At 42.5% G+C, this 25,091-nt stretch overlaps 1 protein-coding gene across 1 annotated transcript; it reads left to right on the top strand.

The window, feature by feature from the left end:
* The first annotated feature begins 220 nt into the window (after window positions 1-220).
* GOLT1B (golgi transport 1B) lies at window positions 221-16,484 on the top strand. Its single transcript, XM_044452147.1, has 5 exons — window positions 221-439; window positions 6,760-6,851; window positions 8,913-9,091; window positions 10,550-10,631; window positions 13,191-16,484. The coding sequence occupies exons 1-5, from the start codon at window positions 415-417 to the stop codon at window positions 13,227-13,229; spliced, it is 417 nt and encodes a 138-aa protein (XP_044308082.1). The 5' UTR covers window positions 221-414; the 3' UTR covers window positions 13,230-16,484.
* Window positions 16,485-25,091: the final 8,607 nt, after the last annotated feature.

Raw genomic sequence — 25,091 nt, 5'->3', positions numbered from 1 at the left:
TGTCCCGCTCAGCCAATCAGCAGCTCGCCGCGCTCCGCCCGGATTGGCCGCGGCCGTGGCGGCGCTCCTCCCCCCTCCTCCGGCCACCTCAGCCCAAGCGAGAGAGGTTCCTCCCCGTGCCGGCAAGGCCTCTCGCGCGCGAGCGTGGCTGAGCAATAAGAAGGCCGCTGATTGGCTCGGCGCGTTCTGCCCAATGGGACGCGGCGTTGGCCAGTGGCGGCGGCGGCGGCGTTAGCAGCTCGGCAGCAGAGCCAGCAGCCTCGGCAGCCGAGCCGCGGCGTGAGGGGGCTGCGTGTTTCCGGAAGACGTGGCGGCTGCTGATGCTGGTGCTCCCGAGGCGGCGCCTGCCTTCCTCCTCCGGCTCCCCCGTCAGAGAGTTCGAGCCGCGCGCTCGGCGCTGTCCTCGCCGTCACCATGATTTCCCTCACGGACACGCAGAGTGGGTGAATTCGGAGAGGGGGCGTGAGGGGGAGGGGCGCGGGTTTCCGAGGGCGGGGAGGGAGGCTCCTGTTTTGGGGAGCTGGCTTGGGCGGATGGGTCAGCTGGTGGTGTTGCTTATTGTGTGGCTACCCAGACATATGCAAAGCAACAGTGGTGGCTAACTCATTTGCATATGTATATATCATGTCTGTGTATGTAGTATTCAATATTGGTGTAATATACCTGTGATATGTATGGATTTGTGTCATGGATGTGTCATATATAAGAAGAGCCCTGCTGGATCAGAGCCAGGGTGCCCCTAGCCCAGCACAGTGGCCAACCAGCTCCCCACAGGATCCCACCAGCAAGGTATGCGTGCAGTAGTTCCCTGCTGCCCAATCCCTCCTCAAATATATCGTGTGTGTGTGTGATATGCATGTATCTATGTCATATGAAAATGTGTGTATTAGTAACAGTAGCGAGTTGTAGTAATGGGTAATGACCATGCTCTCGTTATTATGAGCATGTTTTGGATCTGTGGAATGGAGCAGCCCATAAAAAGGGGCTGTGACTCGGTGGTAAAAACACTTTTTTCTTTACTAAATTTCTACCCCACCCATTAACCAGGATGACTGCCTTTGCATGCAGAAGGTGCCAGGTGCCAGGTTTGATTCCAGGTAGAGCTAGAAAAAGGTGTCTGAAACCTTGGAGAGCTGCTGTTACCAGTCAGTGCTGACAGTGCCCAAGCTAAAGTAGATACATGGTCTGGTTTGGTATAAGGCAGCTTCTTATTTTCTTAAAAGTAGTAGTGATTAGTATTGTATTTTTATTAATAATTGCCCCTTGTGTGTGCAATTTCACAAGCCCAAAATAGGTTTTGAAGGCCATTTTAGTTATTAATTATGCTAATATGTTAATATGAACACTTCAGAAAATCATATTTCATATTTCCATTCTGGGACCATAGCATATCACAATTCCCAAATGTCTAATTTCTAAGGGGACATCAGGATGGAACTAGCAGGAAAACCATCAGTTCAAACTGATGAAAGAAAATGGAAGAAGGCACAACAAAAGGAGCAAATACTGAGCTATTTTTCCTTGTTTTTGTTAATGCAGCATTGTAAATAAAACAACAACTTACAACCCTGTGTATTTTTGTACCAGCCTGCTGGGGGCTGACAGAGGGGATAAAGATCTTTATCCTTTATTTAGTTAGCTGTATTTCTGTGCTTGATGTGGAGGAGATGGCATCTCGTTTCTGTCAGCCTCCTCATGAGTTGCTAGGGGAAATGGATGGGAGGAAGTTGTTGCACTTGTGTCTTACTTGTGGATTTCCTGTGGGCAGCTGATTGACCACTGTGTGAACAGAATGCTGGACTATGTGGACCCTTTGTCTGATTCAGCATAGCTCTTATAATCTTACGTGTTCTTTCTTACCAGGTAAGAGTTTAAATATGAGATTGTTCATGTATCATAATGCGCAGTGTCAAACAATATTATATCACACGCACTGGCAGTCCCTGTGTTATGAACAAGTTCTGTTCCTAAGAAAACATAAATTCATCTTTAAGCCAAATTTGTATATAAGTCAGGTCACAGATAGTCAGCCTTCCACATACATGAGGGTTAAGGGTACAGGAAAAAACACAAATATATCTCCCCCCTTAACTACTAGTGCCTCCTCTTTGCAGCAAGGAAATGCCGGAGATATTTCCCTCTCTGAATGGTTGGGGCAGGAAGGCTTTTGAGGCCACCCTCATTCGCACTTTGTATCCTCTCCATGGTGAAGCTTTGGAGGCCCTCCTTCTTTCCCCCTTTGCTTTTTCTTTCTCTATGATGATGATATTTTCCACAGTAATTGTTTTAAATTAATAGGCTTTATGGCCGTTTGTTCATAAGTATGGTTTTTTCGTAACTCGGGTGTTCATAATTTAGGCATTCATAATCTGGGGACTGCTTGTATACAGTTGTATGCTGCCTCCAAGAGTTTAATAGTGTTCTTAAACTTAAAAGACAAGGTTTAGCCCAGGAGGAGATTGCACTGTTTAAAATAAGAGACTGAGGAAAAACAATGTGGGAATGGGATGGAGGAAAGAGACTCTGGGCAAACGCCACATTCATTTAGATAAGGGGTGGGCAATTTGTGGCCCTGCAGATGTTTTGGCATACATGTCCAATTTCTCACTTTTTTTTTTTATTATTATTATAACATTTCTATGCCGCCCCTTGCCGAAACCTCGGGGCGGCTTACAACATGATAAAATACATTGAAATACAATAGTACATAATAAATTACCATTAAATATAACAATACAAAAAATACATTGATTTACAAATACAAAATTAAAATTATCAGTATAAAATAAAAATATAGGAGGAGAAAGAGAAGGAAGAAGAAGTTGCCCAGGCCAGATCATATGTTTTAACAATTGAAATGATGTTTAAATAAAAAGGTCTTTACCTGGCGCCGAAAAACCAGTAACGACGGTGCCAGGCGGACCTCTTTGGGGAGTGAATTCCATAGGTTGGGCGCCACCGCAGAGAAAGCCCTCCTCCGGGTACTTACTCTCCTAATTTCTTTCATGGAGGGTTCTCGGAGAAGGGACTCTCCCGCAGATCTCAAAGGGCGGTCGGGCATATACGGACGTAAGCGCTCGTGCAGGTAGCCAGGACCCAAGCCGTTTAGGGCTTTGTAGGTCATAATCAACACCTTGAATTGGGCCCGGGCTTCAATGGGAAGCCAGTGAAGCTGATGGAGGACTGGAGTCATGTGAGCATAACGCCCCGTCCCCGTCAGCAACCTGGCAGCTCTATTTTGCACCAATTGAAGTGTTCGGACTGTCTTCAGGGGAAGCCCCACGTAAAGCGCGTTACAGAAGTCTAGGCGGGAAGTCACTTTGGCTATGCTGGCTACAGGTGATATGTGTTTTAGGCCAAAATATACAAGTGCACTGTGGCAATAGAAATTGTGTATTGTAGTTGCAGTTTTTCAGCAATGAGTTTCAAGAACTGGGTTGTATGTGCAGAGTTGGTGTCAGTTACTTGCCCAGAGCACAGCAATGGCCTTGATCTCAGGTCAGCCCTCAGGCAGTACCTTAACAGCAAGATGTGAAGTCCTTTAAAACAATTTACTTTGTCTTATTTCAACTTTTTAAATTCAAAAATATGGGCTATGTCTTTATGATATTCATATTCTTGTCTTTATGTGTCTAAGTCCAAATCTATTTCCAAAATCCTTGCCTACTCACTGTACTTTGGAACTTAGCCTGAGGCATTCCCAAACAATATCATTAGGAGAATGGTATTGTTTCAAATTCTGTACACACCAACCTGGAAGTAAATCTTCTTGAACTCACTGCAGTGTGTTTCTAAATAGACCATCATAAGATTCATGTTGATTAATTTCAGAGATGCCACCTTTCCCCTACAGTGCATGATCAGTCATATACTGTCAGTTGAACAAAGCAATACTGTATTAGGTTTTTTTGTTCTAAAATAAAAGTATTCCATTCTTACTCATAGTTGAACCAAGAAAATGCCTAGGAGACTTGCCCAAATAAAGTGAAAGTGAGAATTGTGATGCAATGACGCAGTTGGAATAGACCTACAAGACCAAGTTTATAAAAGTGAAACTCACACTAATATTTATTAAATTATTCTTCTTAGAAGAAAGACATGAACCAACTAATTCATTTTTATTCATATCATTTGCATACTGTTCTGTGTCTAAAGCAGATTGCAGAGTGGTGAACAGTAAAAGGCTAAAACAGATAAACTTTGGTATAATTATGCAGGTTTGAATAAATATTCAAACCAGACATCTCTTCAAATAGTTTGTTGTTGTATCTGCAGCACAGCCCTTTCTACAGAAAAGAAAGGCTACGTGCAGGAACTAGACATTGGAAAATCAGGGTTTATACCAGCACAGAAACAGCATCATTAGCCTTTAGTCTTCCCTTTTAGTACATTCTGAACTTGAATGCTTTAATGTAGCCTTGGATTTACAGGTTTCAATAAATGCCCAATGCTTGCATCTCTTCAAATTGCTTGCTTTTGTATAATTTGAAGCAAAGCTCTTTCAACGAGAAAGGTTAAGCACAGGTTGATCTGAGCTCAGTTGCTTTTTCTGCAAAAGCATTCTGTAGCTTCATTCAATTTTCAGAAGTTGCCTGTCTCTTTACCAGAGTCATGGGCCAAGTCACTCTAGTTTCTGCCTGTTCACCATGGGATGGTTGCTTTTCAGAGGTGAATTGCTGGACTTCAGCAACACAGAACACTAATCTAGTGCAGTCCAGTGAACCTGCCCGTAACCCTCCAAACTCAGGAATACAGGCATCCTATGCAGGATGAGAGGAGAGTGGGAGTATAGTTTCCTGCAGAGCATGAAGAAAGGATACTGAGAGTCTTCCAGAATTTTGCATATGCTGATGGACCCTGCCCCCCCACTGCCCCTTTTTCTTGCAGCATTGGAGTCACAGCAGGCAGTTATTTCCACAGTGGGTGCAAAGACGTGGGGAGGGGGATGACCCAAGTTAGGAGTCCCAGCTCGGACATCAAAGCAAGCCTCTAGGGTTGGAGCTAGGACTCTGAATTGTCCTATGGGCATTTAGACCAAAGAATTGCAGCCATAATAGATTTTGTTTGAAAATATTCTGGATATAAACATTTTAAATAGTGATAAATTGTGTTGAAATAATGGGACTGATGCACAGAGTACACTAGCTTTGTAAGTAACCCCACAAAAGTCACTGTCTTGCACAAAATTTACCAGCCTGTTTGGGTTTGGCAGAGGAGAAATATCAAGCTGCCTCTATGCTGGGCATGGGATGGGTCTTTGCTCTTCTAGAAACCAGCTTAGTGTCTGTGCTGGTTGCTGCTCCATCCCTCCTCTGCTGGGCAGCCCAGTCTGTGTGGGCTTCCGTACATTCACCTGTATGCAGCTGCTTGTCACCCATGGTTTCTAGGCAAGTGCTTAAATAGAAAGCTTGTTTATGCAGTATGAAAAGTTGCCTTCCTTGCAAATGAAAGATGACTTTTTCCCTCTTCAGATTTCTGATTAGAAAAATCAGAATACTTTCCATTGTGCTGGTCCACACCTTCAGTTAAGACAGCTAGATAACTGTTTCAAGAGTGAAGATACCACCCAGCTCCTTTTTTTTTCTGAACATAAAGCAGTCCATTAATAATAACTAGCTGTTCTTGACAATGCCACTGTATGATGGTTTGAATAAGATAGTGGCTCCAGCAAGTTTAGAATCTGTACTCTGCGACATTGAGACTGAATGACACTTGCAAAAATACTCTCAGAATGAAGCTCCATTTCTTTTAGACAGAGCTTTAGCATTCTAGTGTAACTGATGTTTCAGCTTATTTAGTATTTGCCATGGACAAGTACATAGGTACATGATATTGCAACTTTCAAAAATGCTTCCTTATATGTGTTTGCCATGACCAAAATGGTGCCACTATTCTTTGTTTCTGGGGGAGGGAGAGCTTCTCAAGTTAATGATCAAGTTAGCCATGCATCAGGTTATTCTGTGTGGAAGTCAAACAGGTAGACTTTGGAGAAATTGTTAGGTATCTAAATCATGGACAAGGAACAGAGAAAGTCTAAATAAGACAGACCCGTGACTAGCAGATTTTTTGCTCATTTTTCAAGGCATGTTTTATCGTATTGTACATTTTGGAATGCTTAGTTAAATGATTAGCAGTAGAGCGAGGGGGAGGAAATGAGACCTCATGCATTGTCTTCCATAACTCTCTACATTGTATTTTGAAAGATAATCCAATGGACGCTTTCTTGACCTGAACTGCGTAAAGACTACTACATCCTGGTCACTCTGTTGAAAGAAATCTGAATACACTAAAAATACATTGAATTAGCAGTGTTCTGTGTTTGAGGTAGAAGTAAGGGAGAAAAGGTGTGTGTGGCGGGGGGGGGGGGAGCAAAGAAGTAGTAGAGCTAGAGTGGGAAACTATACCACTGAATCAATAGCCCATTACAGTACATGATAAATAAGATCTAGTTTGGATATTGAATGCATAATACTTGAAACACCCTTACTTGAATAGGCGGTGTGTTCAACAACTGCCTATTCCTGGAGATAAGATTGCTAGTTTGATCCAACAAAGAAGTTCAATGATGCAGCAGTAGACTGCATCATAGCATCCTTCTGCCTGGAAGAGGGTTCATGTTATGTTGGGACTGCTGGTTTCAAAAAATACACGTCAGAGAATGTTTTGAGTGCAACTTAATAAATATAGTAAGATTTGCATATGTGGTTGCTGAAACAACATTGTTACTAACAACCCCCTTCCCCCTTTCTTGTATTGCAGAAATTGGAATGGGGCTTACGGGTTTTGGAGTGTTTTTCCTTTTCTTTGGAATGATTCTGTTTTTTGACAAAGCACTTCTGGCTATTGGAAATGTAAGTAATTTTATATGAGTAAGTACTTGAAGTATAAACTGAACAGTCTTCCCCCTCTATATACTGTAGTGTTGAAGAAACAGGCAAAAAACTCCACTCTTATGCAGTGACAATTTAGTGCCTCTGGGGAACGAAATGAGAGGAAATGCTTGGAGGCAGGTCAGTGGCGCTTATAATAAGGTAAGTTTGCCAAGCTGCCTTCTTCCAAATATGAGAATTTCTGCTAATATGGGGATTTCCCCTTGGAAGATCTAAATCTCCCTTGTGTAACCATTGGGTCCTACTCTGTAGTGTAACTGGCAGGGCCCACAGTGTGGTGGGATGAGGGTGTAAGTGCCATGTTGGATTCTGCCCTGAGTTTCCCAGAGGTCTCCTGCTTTCCCCAGCTATTGTACCCATTCTGCCTTGTGGCTCCTTAGAATCCCCCCTCATTTACATGGTGCCACCCCTCTTCCTTCAGACCCCATCTGGAAACTAATACTTCTCTCTAGGCTGCTCTCTTGCACACACTGACCAGGGACCAAGCCCCATGGAACTGACTGGAGGGTAAGCACGCATAGATTCAGCCTGCTAGTTCTTTTGCTCTGCCAAGCAAAGTCTGACCCTGCATTTGTTCACATTCAAATCTTCCTTTCCCAGCCAGATTTAAACGTAGGTTGTAAGCTTCTTGGGCTAGAGACCTACCTTTTGCTTGCACTGGGAATCACCCATGTACCTTGAGGGTACATTATAAATAAGGTCTAGTTTGGATAACAATGAAAGGCACAATACTTGAAACACCTTTACTTGATAGTATGGTAGAATGGAACAGTCAATAATGTAGATTCAAGCATCTTCACACATGAACAAAAACTGAATGTTTTTACTGAGTGTTTTCTAAAATTGAGCAACTCCTGTACATTTTCTACTATCAGTAACCATTGAGAAGAAAAGGCAGTTTCTGTCAGAATGCTTTCTTGTCCCACCTGCTAATAGGCAGAAAGGGCTATTTTCACCTTTGCCCAAGAACTGCAGCTTCAGAAAGGATTTGTGTTTTAATGGAGCTGATCCATAGATGGTGTTTCTCTACCATATAAGTAGGAAATGCAGTTGCATGTGGAATCTAAACATTATAATAAAGCAGTGTTGCACACAAATTTAATGGTACTGAACCATTGTTGTGACCTTTTTATAGTTAAAGAAAAAGTTCACTTTGGCCTACAGTTGTCTGAAAATTTTGTTATAACTCAAAGAGTAATAAGCATTTTTAAGTCATCTTTGATTTGTGTTTCTTAAGAAATGCATGCATGTACTCTAATTTTCCCACTGAAATAAGTGGGATTTTAATGTGCTTAATCTTAGTCAGATGATGCCTTTATGTGAGGACCAGTATCTCTAAGCAACGTTCTGTTGTTCAAGGAATGAGATAGAACGTGTATGAGTCTTTGATATCTATATCTATATATAGATATATATATATATACACACCAGTATGGGAGACAACATAACATTGACCTTACAAAGTGCTAGAAGAATCCTCTTCCCAATCAGATATATATTATGCTGTTACTGCTCTTGTAATGCCTGGAGGAGTGTTGTCCATGGGGTTGCAAAGGGACGGATGCGACTTTGCAACTAGCAACAAGCTCTTGTAATACTCACATTGAATCCTGACTTATTATCCATCTTATCATCTAGAAAGCTGATGGCACTGATGTTTTGGAGTGGGCTGAACTTACTGAAGTTCCCAAGGCATCAGTTTGGTTCTTTGGTCTATTAAATCATAAACTTCTCCAATAAAAAGAACATTAGCACTAGCTGTTCCTAAAAGGTTATGCTGATAGCTTTCTTTTTTTTCTAATCACTTCTAAATTAATTGATTTGCTCCAACAAAGTCTTCTTTTGTATTAAAATTGTGAAAGCTATTTGACAAACTCATGTTTCTTCCAATAGCTTATTATTGTCTTGAACACAACAAGACAAAGGAGTTTGATTTTATGTATTCTCTATAAATACTTAATATTTCTGGACCTGTATTCAAGTACTTCTTTATTAAGGGATTATCTTTTTGGGCTCTTTCAGGTTTTATTTGTGGCTGGCCTGGCTTTTGTGATTGGTTTAGAAAGGACATTCAGATTCTTCTTCCAGAAACACAAAATGAAAGCCACAGGCTTCTTTCTGGGTGGTGTACTTATTGTCCTTATTGGTTGGCCTCTCATAGGAATGGTCTTTGAAATTTATGGCTTCTTCCTCTTATTCAGGTAAGGCTTCTTCACTGGTCTTTGCTTTTGTTGGGAGGAGTCATACTCGTTTCTAATGTGAAGTGCTTTTGATTGACCGCCACAAAAGGTGCTTGAACATGGCCTGCTTGCTCCAGAGATTTTTCCCCTTCCAGTGGGAGCAGTACTTGGAATCTCATCTTTTTAGGAAAAAAAGTATATTTATATGCCAAAGGTGATGATACTTATAAAGTTTTATGCGCTCTCCAACCTGATTGTAGATGAGAGAGATGGGGTTGGAGCCCTCTGTATGTGATCAGTTCATACTTCTGGCAGGAGCAACCCATCTCCTCCCTGACAGGGAGGGTGGGCAGGGAAGAAAGAAGGAGGTAGCAGAAAAAGAGAAAGGCCAGCTAAGTGTATGCAGCCCACAGCAGAAACTCATACAAGAACACAGCCCTCCATGGAAAAAGGGTCCCCCAAAGTACATATTGAGGAGAAATCTACTCCATCCCCAAGTTGCCAAATATTTGAACCATGATTTTATAGCTGCCCGTCTGCTTTCATACTTTTTAATTTGCTCAGTGTTTTGTAACCATGTGCAAATAATCAAACTGTATTTGGTAACTTGGGACATCATACCAAATCATAGTTAAGTTTCCTTAACCATGGACCTGGTTCATACATTCCAAGCCACAGTACATTTGTATGCAAGACAAGCTGGAAAGAAACATCCTCATAGCCCCTATGTTAATCCATAAGAGCAGGTCACCATTCAGATTTTCTGCTTCAAGCACCAATATAAGTTGAGTCATTGATATTACGGTTCCATTCAGTCCCTTTTCCCTTGGCTTATGTGACATCTTTAAAGATGAGAGAGCCTCTGTTTATCTTGCGGTAAAGGGAGTGCCAGGCTTATTAGCAAGTCACCACCATGCATCTTTCAATAATGAAATCAATTTCAGAACTGGAAATCTGCAACATTCACATTTTGTGAGGACTTCAGTCGCACATTTGGAATTATAGTTTGTTTACTGCAGCCAACAGCGATTTGTCTCTTTAGCATCCCATCTGTTTCAGATTCCTATACAGAACATGTTTTCCATTTAGAAAAAAGAATGTGAAGATTGCATGTTGACCCTGTGTGCCATCTGAGAAGTTACAGCCTGACACTGCTTCTTAGATATTCTGCAAAATTAGATGTGTTTTGTATACACAAGCGGCTTTCATGCTTTCTCTATTTTCACAGTTTTCATATAGGAAAGTTCTAATATTTGAATTGGCATGGAGTGTGCAAGGATTTAGAGAAAGTTAATTTACCATTCTGAAAATTTGGGAAGCAGAGGGATTGGGAGAAGAGGCAGATGTCAAATGAGTTGTTCTAAATTTGTTGGTACAAAATATGAGTACTTCAGTGGTAAGGCTGTCACATCCTAGTCATATATAAAGAAGCCCAATGTAATGAACGCTACTAACTTGTGGAATTTCCTTTCTTTAAAGGGGCTTTTTCCCTGTGGTGGTTGGTTTTATTAGAAGAGTTCCTGTTCTTGGATATCTCTTGAATTTACCTGGTATAAGTTCAGTAAGTGTTAAAATATTTCACATAAACTCTGAAGGTTTGATCTTGCATGCCTCTGTTTCTTGAATTACAGGACCTAGGGATAAATGTCTTTATGTGTCTAAATGTTTAGTTCTGTTTGCAGATCCACTCTAATTGTAAACTGTAGGCAGAGAATCTCAACAGAGGTAAAGCCATGTTTTCTGTTAGAACTCCTTGAATTTTGCAAGGATGAAATTTGCAGGTGTTCCAATTTCTACCCTAGAGACGAGGTTCTGGTGAATATTAAAAGTTGCACAACCATTAAAAGAATCTGGACCAACAAAAGGCATATACTGTTTTGTACAAATACATGCATTCACAATATGGGTTACCAGCTTGCATTTATGTACTGTGGTGACGTTGTTACGCACCTAAAAATAAGAGGAAACTTCTAAATTATCTAGCATAAGCAAACAGAAGAAACTGGTAACTTTGTCATCATGTGACATGATTCCTTAAATATTTAAGAGAAGGAGCCTCTAATAGAGTTTTGCCTTTTCTTGGGGCCTATCATTCCATGGACCAGATAGGAGAAGATTGCCTTCCCTAAGTACTTTTGACAGACCTACCTAAAAGATTCTGTAATAGTTTATGAATTAGTGGATTATATGGTTCATTGGGACACACTGGTTTCTTAGTTTCTTCAACTGTGTTATTTAAAAAAGTTCAGGGGCTGACTCTGAATTGGACCAGTCCTTGTAAAGTTGTCAAAATATCTTTTTGTTAATCTCACAGCTGCTCCAGAAGATGGAGCTTCAGTTCTGGCACTTCTTGGTCTCCTTTGTTTCTAAACATGAAAATGCTGGTGTCCCTAGACCATCATACCATGTATAAAGCATCCATAGTCTATATTTGAGTCACTTCTGTCAGTACAAGATCTGTGTCATTTTTAAAAGTGCTATTTGCCATGAATTCGACTAAGCAGTTAGGTCAGCAGCTCGTCTGCTGTGTCTTCAGGGATCCTCTTCAGAACTTTATTAATAACAGCAAACGCTCTCTGGGGCAACATGTCCACTATTACTGAATTCCCTGTAAGGGGTGCCTCCCCAGAGGCGTTTTTGTTGTGTTCTGGGCTGGGCTGTTCACACAGGAGGGCAGAGAGCACCTAGAGTGCTCCAGAATTCTCTGCAGTGTGTACAGATCCTGAGGAATCTCTAGTCACTGCTTGGTCACAAAGTGCAGAGGGTGACTTTGGGCCAATCACTGCCTCTCATCCTAACTTACCTCACAGGGTAGTTGTTGTGAGGATGAGATAGAGACGAGTACCTTGTAAACTGGCTTGTGTTCCTCGCAAGAGGAACAAAGGTGGGATAGAAATTACTATAATAAAAACGCACTTCCGCATATCAACAGTGAGAATTTGCCTGGAGAAAGGGACAGTTTAGTCCTTCCTTCCTGTGTGGCAACCCCTTGGCTATTTGGTGTCACAGCTATCTGGTGGGCTGCCAGGGACATGATTTACAGAGAAGGGCAGGTCGGTTTACCAGGGGATCAGCCTGGGCACCCCGTGGGTTACACTGAGGCCTCTGCAGGCTGCAATTCGCCCATGTTACATAGAGCATACACATCTCAATGGCCTATGCATGTTAAGAAAAATGGTTTCCTCTTTGTGGATGCTAGTATGTGTTTGTGCCCATGATAGTTGTTTTTTTCCATCCATTATGCATGCATTAATGCATGTAGTATCACATCCATAGCAGCTGGAGCTGGGACATAGGCAGCTCAGTCATGTTATAATGGACAGTGCTAAATATGAGGTGGATGAGATTGCACTGAGATGTCTGAATGTTGTGGCCACATTGCCTTTTGGGTAGGACACAATCAATTCTATCCCAGATGTGATGCCTCTTCTCTGCCTGATTGCGTACCATGCCACAGCTTTCTGCATCTAGCTTGGGATAGGAGCGCACCATACCCTAAATACTTATTAGCCAATGCAGCAATATGTAAAATTGATCCAAAAGCCTAGTTAACATAGATGGATTTTCTTCCCATGTTAAATCTATTTTAAGCATCGCTGTCTAAGTCCCTGTATAAACTGGCTTGACATCTTGCTTAACATTGATCTGTACCAATATTATTCATAGATTTATGGAGTTAAATCCTGTTTGAAAAGTTAATTGTTGATGTTTTCTTCAAAGCCTGCCTAGGCTCAGGAGACAGTCCCAGTAATGGTTAGTTGAAACTATCCTCTTCAGTCTGTTAATGCATGAATGGCTGATATGTATATATATTTTAAACTATTATTTTTCATTTGGATCATTTTCAGTACACTTGTATTCTTTTGTTTGTTTGTTTACATTCTATTGCATCTTCATGTTGCTCTTTGTAAACATAAAAACATGCCATGCCTAAACACAGTTGTAATGCAAAGCGTGTTACTTTTGTATAGACTACATAAGACCTTGGTGAGTACTATTTTGAGTATGACTACATTCAGCCACCCACTCAAAAGTGCAGCACTGCATACACGTTGTTGGAAATATCATGCAATGTGTTTGGGTCTTAAAACAACTATCCTTTTTCTCCCTCTCTCTTTAGCTTGTAGATAAAGCCGGAGAAAGCAACAACATGGTATAATGGCAAGTGTGGTGAAGACTGGTTCTAAACTTGTTATTTATAAGGTCTTGAAGAAAAGATCAGCACAAAGATTCTGTTGTATACAAAGGCAAAGTTTGTAATGGTTTTGGCGTAAGTTTTAATTTACAATGTAGTAAATTTACAAAATACATCTGCAAAATACAGCAAAGAAAAATGGAGCAAGTGTGCACCCAAGACTTGCAGCACCAGGAATCCTGTGAACTAAATTGAAGAAAAGGTCATGGGAAAATTCAAGGTATTAAGACTTAAAGCTTTTGGAGTATGAGTTAAATGCAGCAAATCCCCCATGGACATAACAGTGCCTGTAACTTTTACCTCCTGCTTTTGAAAGTGTAAAGTCAATTTGTAGGGCATGACCATTCTTTTCCCACCTGCCAGATTTTCTGCTTCCTTCCCTGTCTTGGAAGAAAGTGACTCTTCAGGTTTTTTTTTCTCCTGCTGCTGAAAGTAAGGAATACCCTTAGATATGATGCCCATGGCGCTTAAGATGGATTTCCATCTTTAACAGTTCACAGTAGGAAAGGATTTCACTACGCTGATTTGCTGTAGAGATCTTTTTGTCATTATATGGCTGAACTAAAACTTCGTAAGAAAACGTTCAAAGCCAAATGTAAATTCTGATTAGATGTGACTTTACCTTTGAATATGCAAAAGGACCATCTCCCATCAATCTCTCCTTCTCCCATAAGCTAGTCTTAAAACAATCCTGGTTTTGATATCTGTATTGGAGTAACCAATTTTACACTTCTTTTTGGCTGGCGCTTTAGATTCACGTTACATGTATGCTTGGAAACAGGATGCGTGCATCATGTTAAACTCCTGAAATGACTTGCTTTGTTTCAAAGTGCTCAAACAGTTTGGGAAATCTTGCCAACCTTTTGAAAAGGCACTCCAGTCCTGGAAAGTTGCTGCTCTTTTTGCAGTTGCCACAATGCCCGTGCAGCATGTAACATGTTTTGTACATTGGCAACGTGCCCAGGATGCCATGCAGGCATTAGGATTTGGGCACTGAATTGAGGTATCTTATCCTTATTCTAGGACAGCATGTTACAAAGCTAATTTATTGTGTAAATAACTTTTTTTCTAATAACAAGATGAAAATATTAAGTCAGTTGTGTTCTGGGAAGTCTTGGAAAATTGTATTTTAGTAGTCATGATCAAGTGCCACATCTAAACACACATTTTATCTATGTGGCTTAATTATCCTAATGATTAGAGAGGGTGCAGATTTTATCCAATGATGAGTTTCAGAGCCACCTTGAGCATTCCATTCATGTGACAAAGACGTATGAGTGACCTGAGCAAGGACAGAACTCTTACTTAAGAAAATGCCACTTCTGGGAAACGTCTCAAGCTGCATATTAATGTAAGACTAGCCTGTTTGTTTCTGAATACCTCATGTAAGCCCTCAACAAAACAGGTAGATTAACATTTATAATCGGACCTACTGTATGAACATTTTCTATTAAGCAAGCTGTTTTCTGAACACTAGTATAAGCTGCTCATGTGTCTCTGAATGCCTGATAGAAGACATCTAATAAATGGCACCTTTTTAGGGGAGGCGAGCCAGTTTTAAAAGCTTTGAAAATAATTTTTGAATTACTGCATCTGGTTGCAAGAGTTACCTTTTGCCTAAGTTTTCACATTCCTTGTGGAAAGAAAAAATGCCTCTTAAGGAACAAAACTAATTTTTCTTTTACAAAAAGGATTAAAATTGGTTATCTTCAGTCCTGAAGCCATGTGTGAATCTTATTTTTCCTCACTGTGACACACTTTGCTGCCCAGAAGATGTAGAAAAGGATGCAGGGCTCTGGCTGCAATCCTAAAATTAAAAGTGTAAAAAAAGAAAAGAAAAAAAAGAGGAAATCCTATTGAGTTGAGTGGACATGCCTGTGAAGTAAACACTGGGCACTTCTGGTGTACATTTGCCAATTCCCACATGAAGTTTGAACTGCACAGGAGTGCTTTTGTGAGACATTTCCATAACTTTTATCGACTGACTCATGTTACATGTTCCAAGCATCTTGCTTGAGCAATGCACATATCATTCCCAGAGCTGAAATGGGCCTCTTCAGATGATGCTGTATCTTTGCGAATCTACCTAGAAGGAGATCGGGAGCCCCCATGCCACTCATCACAAGCAGAATGACCTGGGAGGCCCATCTAAGTTCCCGATTCTGCAACGCATTTCCCGGCTAGGGAGAGCCTATGTGCGGATAAATGCAGGACCTCCCTTTCTCTCTCTCTCTTCTCGTGATGAGGAAAGCGCTTCCAGTCACTCTTGGGCACAGTGCCATGGAGAAGCACCATGCAAAAGCATCCTGAGGTTTCTCATACCCCTGCAACGTTCTCATAGCTCTGTCTGGATTACCTACATGTGGGAGGGACCTTTGTTGTTAAATAGTGAAGGTGGTAGCACTGTAGTCCTATAGAAAGTAAAGCCAAGACGATTTGCATCTTAAGTGGTCTCGTTTGGTAGGGATCTCGCTGTTTGTCTGGTGAAAATCATATTCTTTGGGTTGCGTTTGTCTTTTTGAAGCAGAACACACGGGCAAAGGTGCTGGTTTTTCGAGTGATCAAAATACAGACATCCAGTACAATTCGTCTTTTGTCTTCCTGCAGCCCAAGCTGATTAGAAAAGTATGCAGAATACTTTTGTGCACAGGAATTATTGGGCAACTTGAAAGAGTAGATAGTACCTCTCACTGCCCCTTAATGAAATGGAAAGTTACACAAAACTTTATTCTTCTCTGACTAATATGCTTTGTGTTCAAAGCATTCTGTATGTTTATGCTGGAAGAGTGTCATGCATTTTCTCAAAGTTTTGACTTCTAATTGGCAGCTGAGATAAAAAGGCAGTGAGCAAAGCATAACATCTGCAATGTTCAAGGTAATACAACTTGACAAATGCAAGATAATTTTTTGCAGCATGGGTGTTATGATAGAAGAGGTTGGAACACTCCTTAGCCTTAAGGCTGCTATCCTGTGTATATTTACTTGGGTGTAAAACACACTAAATTCAGTGATGCTTACTTCCAAGTCAGCATACCTAGGATTGGCTGCATGTGTCCTGTTTGCAGCAAAAAAGTATCTTCTGTAACAAAGATTTGTTTCCATTTTAAATGTAATTCTTGATTGCCTCTTTAAAAATCTCAAAAAGGTTCTTGTCCCAGAAAAAAAAATACTGTAAATAAACTTGTCATACCTTGAATAAATGGGTACTTTTTCTATTAATTAATCTTGGTGTCATTTTTTTAAAGCTTGCTACAGAAATGTTCTGTCTTTTGTTTCTTACCTGCATAAGACAGCTGCTTTTTGTTCAAGGTATATGGGTTTTGTAGGAAGAAACATGATAACCCCTTTTCCCTTATCCATGGGACTTGAATGGCTTTAACAATTCCGCCAGGGCATTTGCAGAAAATCAGAAGACTGTACCCGTATCAAGCCAATGTGCTTGCCATTCACAGGAGCCGATTCTGTGCCTGAAAAATCCCCCCTGGGATCTGAGGTGTGCATGTTCCTAGGATCAAACTTGGAGGCTGTTCTAGCACCTATGCCTTTTCCCTCTGGCTCAAAAGCAAGCCCAGGTGACCCAATCAGTGCCCAAGCATATGTGATACGTGGATGGGGTATATAGTGGACGTTAATATTTTTTTTGCCTAACGCTGTTTTGATTTGAATAGTCAAATTTGCATTTGCATTGCTGCTTAATAGTGCCTTTTTTGGCAATGGAAACTGCAGTTGCATGGGGCTGGACTGGGATGCAAAGGGTTAAAGCCCTTGCCCCCTACACCAGGTTCCCAATTCAGACTGGGATGCTTGTTTTGAATAACCTGAACATGGACATTCAAGTCTAAATTTGGTCATTAAGAGGACAACTGTGTGTTCTACTCAAGACTCGTTGGAAAAGAGGGATAATAGTGTCATTACATTTAAAGGCCCCAAACTGCTGCCAACATTTCTTACTTAAATAGTGTCATTTAGCCATTTCCATAATCTCCATGACCAGGTAGATTATATTTGCTAAATCCTGGATATGATGGTGAAGAGGAATGTGCACAGACAAATCTTTCTCAATCTCCAAATAACTGCCAGTTAGGCTCGACTTCCCTTCTTGAAGGTTGGCATATCCTCACTTACAGGTGGTGCCTATTCCCTTAAATGTACCAGGGGGGATGCAGTGGCTGCCCTCTGGTCCAGTTTCAGGCTGCCAACGGCAACACTCATTCCAGCATTTGGTCAACCTACCTCAGTGTATATTAATGATGTGGAACAGGAACTTAGAATATTTTTGTGTGTGTGTATGAGCATGTATGTATACATATATACATTAAGTAATATTTCAAGATCAGTTCAATGTTCAATCATTACTGGTATCTATACAGTTTGTGTGTGTTCTAGTTTGCTTTGCTTTGCTTTCCGCCTTTTTTCTGTTTAGGTGTTTGTGGTTCTACTATTGTTTTGTATTCCTAGCAGTTTTTTACTGATGTTTGGTTTTGTTGAAACAATCGCACAAAATTATAAATATTTAAAAAGCAAAATCTGCTACCACAGAAGGCTTTGTACACACAGAGTTGGCTTGATTCTGTCTCGACAGTATTTTAAAGGCTGGTCATAACAGTCATAAAACCACTTTCATGGTGAGATTTCAGGACTCAAGGAAAAGATTTCATTACAGTGCATTACTTTGTCTTTGACCTCTTTGAAAATAGATATGGAAGGTCAGGTGGGTGTACATACATCAGAGGGGAGATTGTTGTAAAAATGTACACAGGGATTAACTGCAGTATCTTAATGGCAACAAGTAGTTCATCTTTCCTAACCTGCAACACAGAAATGGCATGACAAACCGATGAGCTAAACTACAGTTAAGAGTGCCTAAGTGAGTCCATGCATGGTAGATGCTTTCACCTTTGCAGATCCAGTTCTTTCCCACCGTCTCATCAACTAGAACTTGGGAGATGCCCAGTGAAATCCACTGACAGCAAATTCAGAACAGGTAAAAGGAAGTGGGACTGTTTAGCTTAGAAATAAGGCGAGTGGAGGGGAGACATGACGGAGGAATAGATGATTGCATGGTGGAGAGGGAGACACTGGAGAGGGATACCTCTTTTTGGACTCATGCCGTGAGCAAAAGGTTTTGGACAGGAGGGCTCTCGGGGGCTACCAGCCCTGCTGGCTATTGCTTCCTCCACCAGAGGTGAGATGCCTGCATGCACCAGTTGCTGAGGAGCTGGGCAGGCCGTGGGGTCACACTCATCCTGCTGGAGGGATCCGGGCAGTTGGATTGCCACTGTGTGTGTGAAATGCTGGACTGGACGGACCTGTGGTCTGATCCAGCAGGGCTTTTATGACGCTCTTCAAGACTTCTGTATGCAAGCAGTGTTACTTATGGAATCGGCTACCACAAGGTGTAATGATGGCTGTTAACTAGGTTTTAAAATGGTTCCAGATTTGTTAATAGGTTGTCCTGTTGTGGAAATGGGGGAAGCACTCCCTTCAGGATGGACCATTAGCAATCTACCCTCCACATGATTTGTTACTGTCACTCACTCCTGAATACGGTTCTGTCAGGTTGCTGCTTGCTTACCGTATTTTTCTGACTATAAGACAGCCCGATGTATAGGACACCCTCGCCCCACTTTGCTTACCGATCTCCGAGCGAGCAGGCTGCTGCTGCTCCGCACGCGCCCACTGCCTCCCCGCCTCCCCACCACCCACGCCCGCACCAGTCTCCCCCCATTGCACCCGCAATTGCGCCAGCCTCCCCCCACCAGCGCGCCTGTGGTTCTCCTCTCAGCCCCCCGTGTATAAGATGCCCCTCCATTTTTAGGTAAATATTTTTAAGTATCATCTTATACACAGAAAAATACAGTATTTGGGCATGGGATTGCCAGCTTAGTTCCCAGTCTCCAGTGGTCAAGTCATCAGCCCATCTCCCCTCTCCTTATCTCCCATTTAGTTAAAATTTACAGCATAACTCAGTCTAGGACACATAGAGGGAAATCTGTCTCTCAGACAGTGTGAGAAGCCATGCTCATTTTCCATAATTACCTTTGCTGAAAACCCTCAAGGCAGTGAGTGTAATGCAAGAAAATGAAACAGCTTACTGGTTTGCTGAAATCTAAATGGCCAGTCTACCATAGCAAGTTGACGGTCAGAGTCATTTTGATGTTCCGAGCAGCTTCTGTAACAAACAAACAGGGAAGGTCACGGATTTTTTATCAATTTAGGGGGATTGTGAGTGTCAGCTGAGAAGCTACCCACCAAAGGGGTGGCCTGCTGCAACGGGTGGGAGTCGCATGCATGCACGCATGATCAACATGGGGAACGGGACGGCTGAGCCACATACTTTATAGAGGACAGTCCTTCCATCCTCTATTAAAACAGCCGTCTAAGCTGGGTCCTTGGAGCCGAACATCTGCAGGAAGCACCTGGGCAGCTGTCTGGACTGATCACAGACCACCTGTTTTTCCACCCTGGCTGGATGTCTTATATCTCTACTCCAATTCTAGGAATTGTTTTCCTTTCAAGGCACTCAGAGGCGTAAATAATTTTCCTCCTGCTGTTCTCAGTCTTATCCCCACAACAACAACCCTGTGAGTAAGTTGGGCTGAGAGTATGTGACTGGCCTGAAGTCACCCAGTTGGTTCCATGGCTGAATGGGGACTCGAACCCAGATCGTCTGAGTCCCAGTCCCACGCTCTTAACCCTACACCACACTGGCTCTCATGTGTAATTGGCCACCCAAGGCCTGAGAAGCAGGAAAGATGTGGCTAACCCAGCAGCCATTTCCAACCTAGAGGCTGCCAGAATTTGTGGGTCACAAATTGGCTTTCCTGACCACTGGCCGTGCAGGCTGGGGCTGATGGGATCTGGAAGTATCCAGAGGGCAGTGGGCTGCAGACCTTTGCCCTAGCTTGAAATAATCTGGCTGGCTGCTAAATTATTCTTAGAAGCTGGCAAGCTGTTTAGCAAATAGATTCTAGCATTATTTACTGCTGGCTTATTAATTTGAACATTTCCATGGCAACCCTTACTCTTGCCTCTTTGATCTTGCAATTATTTCCTTGTACATTGCTTTGTGTACTGTTAAAGGCTGATGCTGCTTAGAAAACAAAGGGAAAGGAAAGAAAGGAAAGGAAAGGAAAAAGGAAAGAGGTTTTGCATAATGATTTCGATGATTTCAAAATTGCAAATGGTTACTTGCCAAATGGCAGAAGAGCAAAAACGGCATTTTTGCACCAATTCAGATGTTTTAGAATTCCAGTGAGACTTGTTGGAGTTGTGCACATTTTAAAATTTTATTTTTCAAACGTTTCATCCTGCTTTTTCAGTGCACCTGAGCACTTAACAGCAATCAGTACAATTGTTCAATGAGAAGGAAACAACCCCCATGCTAATGTATCCAGCAAAACAAAACAAATTAAAAAAGGAAAAGAACACGTGATGGAGCAACATAAAATGCTGGAACAATTTTCAACTTGAAGGCCGAAAGGAAGACACAGAAGTCTGACGGTGGGAGAGTCTTCACCTGGCACTAAAACAATGAAAATCGTTCCAAAGGCCACAACTGAGAATGGCTGATCCTAGGTCTTCAACCACCTCACCACAGACAGGATCACTCAGCAGCCCCAGTTCCCAAAAACCAGTTCCTTGGGGCAGGAGCACTGACTAGGAGTCACATAAGCAGCATTACTAATCTTAACTAGTTTTGTTTTGCTTTGCAATCCGCATCTGAGGCCTTCCTCTGAGTGCCACTTCTGAGAGAGACTAGGAGGGCTGCAATAAAGGGGTCTTCTCAGTACTGGCCCCCTGCTGTGGAATTATCCCCCCATTAAGGCCCTCTGACATCATCTCTGCCATCCTTCCACTGCCATGTCAAGCCAGCCCTCTCAGCTGAGGCCTTTGAAGACACTAAGGTTATTTGTGGGCTTGATGGGAGCAACTACATTGGGTATTTATGGTTTATTTAAGCCAGGGGTTGGCAACCCGCGGCTCCGGAGCCGCACGTGGCTCTTGAACCCCTCTGCTGCGGCTCCGTCGCTCAAAACATGTGCAGGCACAGCCGCTGATCTGCTCGAAGCTCCACTCAGGAAAACAGGGCTAGCTAGTTAAGTAAATCCCTACTTTCCTCTGCTAAACAAGCTTCCTGCAGGCTCTCTCTCTGTCCCAATGTAATCTCCTTCATCTGAATGTTAAAAGCTGTGCTTGGGGCCTGTCACAATTCACAGCACTTGACTGTTTATCTGCTAATCAGTCACTAAACACACCTATATCAGGCCATTTTCTGAGCTTCCCCCTCCCCCCAGGCCAACCATGGATAAATCGAAGAAAAGTTTCTGAAGAAAACCAAACAATTTGCTTTTACTGCTGACGAACTTATGGGGTTTCCTGTTTGATGCACGCAGCCCTTTAGCACTCACTTTGACTCTGCAGGAAGCTGTTCTCCTATTCAAAATATATGAAAGGAGTCCTACTAGTTTATAATGTAAGATTAAAACTTTTAGTGACTGAACAAGAGCTGCAGCTAAATCATAATGAAGACATATATAGCATTAAGGTAAAAAACGATATATGCAGTGTCATCTTCATTTTAGATGTCAGAAGGGTTTTGTGGCTCCCAGTGTTTTATTTTGTGTGGGAAACGGGTCCAAATGGCTCTTTGAGTGTTAAAGGTTGCCAACCCCTGATTTAAGCCACAGTGGATTGTGGAGTATTCCATGAGGAACCGGAATGTGGCCTATTTTAGGTTATTTAAACCAGTGGTTTTCAACCACCAGTCTGTGGACTGGCACCAATCCATGAGAGATTCCCTGCCAGTCTGTGGCGGGACCATATCCCACTTGCTGTGGACCAGTGCAGGGGCCACCTCTTCCTTGATTGCCATCACATTTGTGGGGGGTGTGCCGGTGCCACCGGGGGGCAGCGGGCAAGGAGGGGAGAGATGGAGCCGGCTGGGAACCACGCTGCACCAAGTTTGGTATTTTTTTCTTTTATTGGCATTTTTGTTGCTCAGTTTCTGGTTGTTTTGGAGAAGTTTTGATATTATGTTTGGAAACAATGCACATCTGTGTAAGCTGCTTTTTGTATGTGTATAGTGTATGGTGCTTTTTGTTTCTGCCTCCGGGGTCCCCAAGGCGGTTTTCCTGTTTTCGCCGGTCCCCAGCTGTGGAACGGTTGAAAACTACTGGTTCAAACTGGTCCATCCCTGCCAGGTTCAAATAACACAACCAAGCACAGTTGCAGCTGGAATATTCAAGATGGTGGCAGTCTGATGATGTAACCAGCATTCCATGGGGTTGGCTCACACAGTACTCCAGCTAGGACTGGACACTGGTGATGGGTTCTGGAGCCCAGGGGATCTCTAAATGATCATTCCGGGGGTGACAGGTTATGAAGACGGGAAACTGGACTGGTACTAACACCAACATGGCAGGCTTTTCTTTCCAAAAATGAAATAAGAATTTAAATATTTTAAGATTTTAAAATATTTAACAGTCAAGGGATGGGAAGCTTTAAAGAGGCCCACTGTATTCATGTTTTTAAAATTTACAATCCTTTTTTTTACAACAGGAATGGTGCTTATTCCACCATCAATGTGATTATTAGCATCTCTCACCGTTTTTCCTTTCAAGGAACCCAAGGGGGCTTCCATAATTCTCCTCCTCAACCATGTGAGGTTGGTTGCGCTGAGAGGCTGGGACTGACCCAGTGTCGCCCAGTTGGCTCCATGGCTGAGCGGGGACCAGAACCCAGATCGCCTGAGTCCCAGTCCCGCACTCTTCACCACTAATCCACACTGGCTCTCAGTGTTGACTAGCCGTGCAATGAAAATGATTTCCATTGTATTCCTGCAGTCTGATTTTAAGTATTTCAAATGTGCGACTGCTTCGAACCATTTCTTTTTCTTTTTATCAGAAGTGAGGAACTCATTCTTGTTTGTATTGCTCTAAAGCAAACCTGGAATGTTTAAGAGGTCCCAAGTATAAAGTGGAGCAGCAGGGAAGATAAATATTAATTCTGTGCATACAATATCTGAAGGAGGCTGGGCTAACACAACCATTACATCCAAGTCCTAACATCCAGTAGAATATGATCCTTTGCATGTTTAAGTAGAAAAAAATTCTACAACAATCATCATTTTGCTCTCTAAACATGCCCAGCATTGCATTCCTAGCTGCACCACTATGCTTGCAGGAACACAGGCACTGGATTGCAGACTTAACCTTGAGAAAGGGCAGCATATTTTAATGTTAATGTTATATACCACTTAACATACTAAAATCCTGAAATGGTTTGTTTGTTTATTTAAAGTTTTTATATGCAGTCCCAATACTAAAAGTCTCTGGATGGCTTACAAAGAACAAAAAACAAAACAAAACAAACCCAACCATATACAACAAACAACACACAACACACTGCATCCAACAAATGATGATAAAAACAAGGATAAAACCAATTAACTGTTCAAATATTGGGAAAATAAACAGTTTTACCTAATAACAATTCAAACACTACCACTTAAAATACACCAATTAGAAATCACTGCTTAAAATAACCGTTAATAAAGCAACAGAGACAATAGAATGGAAGGATCATCACAATGAGTTCTGGTTCAGGCACAATCCTGCGCATGTACAAAGTCACTCAGGACAATCCTGCATTCAGTCAACTATTAATACTGGGGTGGATTTGGATTTCCAGCTCCAAATCCCCCAAACACACAACCTATCACTGTCAACACACTTAGGGGGAAATCCTAAATAATGCTAGGACGTAGCATTAATAAATGATAGGCCATTATGCTAGGAAAAGTGGAAGGCAGGAGAAGATTGGAAGACCAAAGATGAGATGGCTCAATCCCATAAAGGAGGCCACCACCTTGAGTTAGCAAGAGCTGAGCAGAGGTGTCATGAATGGAACATTTTGGAGCCCCTTCCTTCAGAGTGGCCACAAGTCGGAGATGACTTGATAACACCTAACCACAATAGGATGCCATCTTTAAAAAGAACAATCCTATAGTCTCAAGCATTCCTGATCAATATTCTGTCCAACTACTCCTAGGATTCTTTTCTTCACCACATCTCTCAGCCCAGATGGAAAGTTTGCATCCATGTGTAAACCTTGCACTCCATTGACTTGCATGCAGACGCAATATACTTTCGAATGTTTAGAACCTAACGTTAAAAATGCCATCAGAGGAAAAAATAAAAATTCATCCACTGTAACGTTTTGGTTAGGCCAACTTCAAGATCACCAAAAGTGCAACAAGTTTCTAGACCTGCAGATCTCTTCCTGGAGCGATATGTTCTGAACAGCAGGTGGACTAGGGAACGCTATGTTGTAGGGCTTTTTTTATTTTTCTGCCTAAAATATCCTAGGATCGCACCTTGAATGGCAAGCCCGAGCAAGCCTGCCTGAAGAAAGGCCTCTGTAGGAAGCGCGCACCGTGAGAAGCATCTGCCCTTGGGCATATGCTGAAGCCGAACGAGGAGGAGGAGGAGGAGGAGGAAGAGAACGAGCATCCGGGCCGTCTTCCGCATGCTGCAACAGAGAGCATTTTGGAAGCTCCGCTGCAACGTGGACCCGCCGCCCCTGCCAGCCCCGCCGCGCGAGGCGTCCGGAGCACTTTCGCTCCTGCTCCCCCTGGCGGCAACGGCGGGCAGCGCGCCTTCCTGCCCGTGATGCAATCGCAGCGAGCAGTGGTCAGGCGCCGCTCGCCGCCCGAGGAGCCGCGTTCATCCTGAGCGGGGTTGCAGCGCGTCCCAGAAGGGGTGCTTTCTTCTCACCGGGCTGCTTTTCGGGCTTTTTCTTCCGGGGGCTTTGGTGGCGGGGCGA

Source organism: Varanus komodoensis, unplaced genomic scaffold, assembly GCF_004798865.1.
Source record: "Varanus komodoensis strain SLA01 unplaced genomic scaffold, ASM479886v1 scaffold70, whole genome shotgun sequence".
Classification (NCBI taxonomy): Eukaryota; Metazoa; Chordata; class Lepidosauria; order Squamata; family Varanidae; genus Varanus; species Varanus komodoensis.
Note: the sequence above shows the minus strand (reverse complement) of the source record. Positions and strands in the feature narration are given on the sequence as shown.

What these genes read in the sequence shown, in the direction of transcription:
- GOLT1B (XM_044452147.1), top strand. Translation starts at nt 415, where the DNA reads ATGATTTCCCTCACGGACACGCAGA. An exon ending in GGCTTCTTCCTCTTATTCAG is followed by an intron (nt 9,092 to 10,549) that starts GTAAGGCTTCTT and finishes CTTTCTTTAAAG; the next exon opens with GGGCTTTTTCCCTGTGGTGG. An exon ending in ATTTACCTGGTATAAGTTCA is followed by an intron (nt 10,632 to 13,190) that starts GTAAGTGTTAAA and finishes CTCTCTCTTTAG; the next exon opens with CTTGTAGATAAAGCCGGAGA.